The sequence below is a fragment of the Suricata suricatta genome, chromosome 14 (genome assembly GCF_006229205.1).
Source record: "Suricata suricatta isolate VVHF042 chromosome 14, meerkat_22Aug2017_6uvM2_HiC, whole genome shotgun sequence".
NCBI classification, from domain to species: Eukaryota; Metazoa; Chordata; class Mammalia; order Carnivora; family Herpestidae; genus Suricata; species Suricata suricatta.
Genome location: NC_043713.1, coordinates 46,328,154 through 46,331,256, shown reverse-complemented (window position 1 = coordinate 46,331,256; position 3,103 = coordinate 46,328,154). Strand labels below are relative to the sequence as shown.

The following is a 3,103-nucleotide window of genomic DNA, read 5'->3' as shown; positions in this document are numbered from 1 at the left end:
GGGAACCCCCAGAAGCTTGGAGGTAGCTGCCAGCCATGCAACTGTAACAACAATGGCCAGTTGGGTACCTGTCACCCCTTGACTGGAGGTAAGAGAGACTCACACCTTTGTTGACCCGAATTTATCAATATGGTATGAAATAGCAGGCCCCGAACCCAGGCAAATATCTTCAAGAAGCATAATACCCAGTTCCAGTGAAGAGATGTTTTGACAACTTTGAAAATGCTTAGGTAGTATTTACATTTTAATTTTTTTGTAACACTTATTTATTTTTGAGAGAGAGAGAGTGCAAGAAAGGATGAGAGGAGGGCCAGCGATAGAAGGAGACAGAGGATTCAAAGCAGGCTCCTCATTGTGAGCACAGAGCCCAACTGCAGGGCTTGAACTCACAAAACTATGAGGTCATGACCTGAGCCAAAATCCAAACTGCCTGTGCCACCCTTAAGTAGGCTTTTTAAAAAAAGACAAATTGCTTTCAAAAGTCTAGTAACTGTAGTCAAAATAACCTCGAGTCCTACTTTGGTGATTTTGCTCAGATCTCCCTGACATAAGGTTATCATCACACCAGTTTTCTTCACGTGTGTATCTGAAGAGGTCAACATATTCTTTCTTGAATATCAGTACATGTCTGAGATGTGGGTGGCATACCTGGGATGGATTTCACACCCAAAGGAAAGAATCACTAGGAGTTAGTGTGGGTTCATTAGGAGCAACTTGGACGGAAAAGGAAGACAATTTTCTTCCTTCTTCAACAAAGAATATTAATGAGATTTATCAAGAAAATGTCACGGATATAGTCTAATGCCAAACCTTAGGTAAAAGCTCTAATATTATAGTTATGGACAAGATAAAGAACGACACCCTGAATATATAGATTATTGGGAACTGGTCAAGTGACTGTTCCTGAAGGAATACAGAGTACATGGATTATTATTAGTCTAGAATGCGGTATCTTCTGACGTGCACTGGGCCTTAATCCTTGGCTTCATATTGTTAAGCACTGTTCTGAATGGAAATGTAAAAGGCATGCCTAGCCAATTATCATGACACAGAATTGGGAGAGCGAGAAAATGCCTCCTATGGCACATTTAGAATACTTAAGGGATTCAAGAGCCTAGAATAATGGGCCAGTTCTAACGACAACATGATGTTAGGGATAAGCATCTGGTCCTATATTGAATGGCATAAACCTAAGTGAGATGTGACTTAGTAGCATCAGGTAAAAAGAGACTAAGGCTTTAGTCAGCAGCAAATTCAGTATGGCTCAGGAGAGTAATATGGCCTGTAGGATACCTCGTATGATCTTCAGTGAGTTCTGGAGTCTAAAACCAGGTGGTCTGCCATTCCTGGCATGCTGCTTATATACGTCCTCATGTAGGGCTCTGTCTCTAGAGGACAATAGGTAAGCTACAATTTGTTCAAAAAGAAGTTGAGGTATTGAAAAAACTTTGAACTATGTCACATGAAGGATTGACAAACCATGACAGTGGAAAGGAGACTTGGAAAAGAAGTATTTGAGAGGCTGATTGATATGTAGAAGGGTCCATCTTATTCTATATGGCACAAGAGGTAGAACCCAAGGGATGGAAGCGAGAGGGAGGTGTACATTAAATCTTCCTAAGGAAGAAGCAACATGGGTTTAAAGATAAAAAAAGACTGTTTTAGAAGAACATGAGTTCTGTGAATGGAGGCTTTCAAGGAGAAGCTTCACCATCACACACAGCGTGTTCATGAGATGAATATCTTTACAGCCCTCTTTTTCTTCTACTCTAATAACAACAACAATGACACCTGAAGTAAGGATGGTAACTGTTTGTTCCCAAAATGGAAGAAAATGCTCATGCATGAGACTTTTTGTTTCTGTGAGCTTTCCCCCTCATTTTCATTCTTTTTATTTTAATTAATAACATACAGATTGCTTGGTGGTCAAAATGAAAACTTGTTGAGGAAATTGCACTGATATATCAATCACCCACATGAGGCAAGCCCCCACACCGTCCCCCTGGACTATTCAAGGTGCTATGGGAGGTTGTGAAGAAAAGAAAACTGTTTCCTGGTCAGAGGGAATTTACAGCTTAATTGAGGAAATCAAAGTGGCGTAACTATCCATACACATAAGAATGAGTCATTAAAAAAAAAAGATGAGTGGGTGCCTGACTTTTGATTTCTGCTCAGGTCATGAACCCAGGGTCTTGGGATTGAGCCCTGTGTCAGGTTCCATGCTGCATGTAGAGCCTGCTTAAGATTCTCTCTCTCCCTCTCTCTTCCAATCCCACCCCCACCCTAACCCCGCTTACATGCGTGCACTCTCTCTCAAAAAAAAAAAAAATGAGTAAGAAAAACCTATGATTATATATAATAAATTAAAATGTCTACAAATATATAGAAAAGAGACACCAATTGTCTTTGAGTGGTGGGATCAAGGGTGATGTTTTTATGTTATTTTTCTGATGTTTCCGAATTTTCCATAGTGAACTTCTATTATTTATTTTACAATGAAAAGTAAGTGTGGTTTAAAGTATATGTATATACACACAAAGTGTGGAATATTTCTTGCTGCTGAGAAGACAAACTGTGAAAGCCTCCTCCGAGCATGTTCAAGCTTTGTGATATCCTGTGGTGAAATTAGGTTATTTTTCTAGAGGGAAGGGGAAGGCATTTCCTTGCAAAGATGTATGGTGTGGGGAAAAGAGTAGAAATGGAGACAGCAAAGAACGTCCAAGGAAGACCAGTAGGCTTTCCTGACTGTAGTTGAGAGCCTCAAAGTCTAGCTCAGATCTGTGGTAATCGGCAGTGTGGGTCCACTAACATCATGTGCACATCTCTCTCTCTCTCAGCATCTGTCACACTGTTGTGTAACTTATCTGCTTCCTCTTTGGGGCCAGTAAACGACAGGACAGCTGGGATCTTTGTCTTCCTAGCTTTGTGTTTCCTGTACACGGCACAAGGCCAAGGCCCACAGCAGATGCTCGAAGGTGCTCAATGAATGTTTACTGAATGTTCTTGAATGACACTGGATGAAAAGTCAACAGTCGTATAGGAAGGTATCAAATGAAGAAAGCCTTACCACTAACAATTAGGGGGTTTTAGTTCAATAAGAATA

The 3,103-nt window shown here is 40.6% G+C and overlaps 1 protein-coding gene across 1 annotated transcript in view; it reads left to right on the top strand.

Moving 5' to 3' along the window:
• The window catches only part of LOC115277423 (laminin subunit alpha-3-like), a 225,862-nt gene that overhangs the window by 175,713 nt on the left and 47,046 nt on the right, over positions 1 to 3,103 (top strand). Inside the window, 1 exon segment of the mRNA XM_029921574.1 lies at positions 1 to 88. This exon segment is cut by the window's left edge and continues 7 nt beyond it. Within this exon segment, the coding sequence (XP_029777434.1) occupies positions 1 to 88 (88 nt within the window).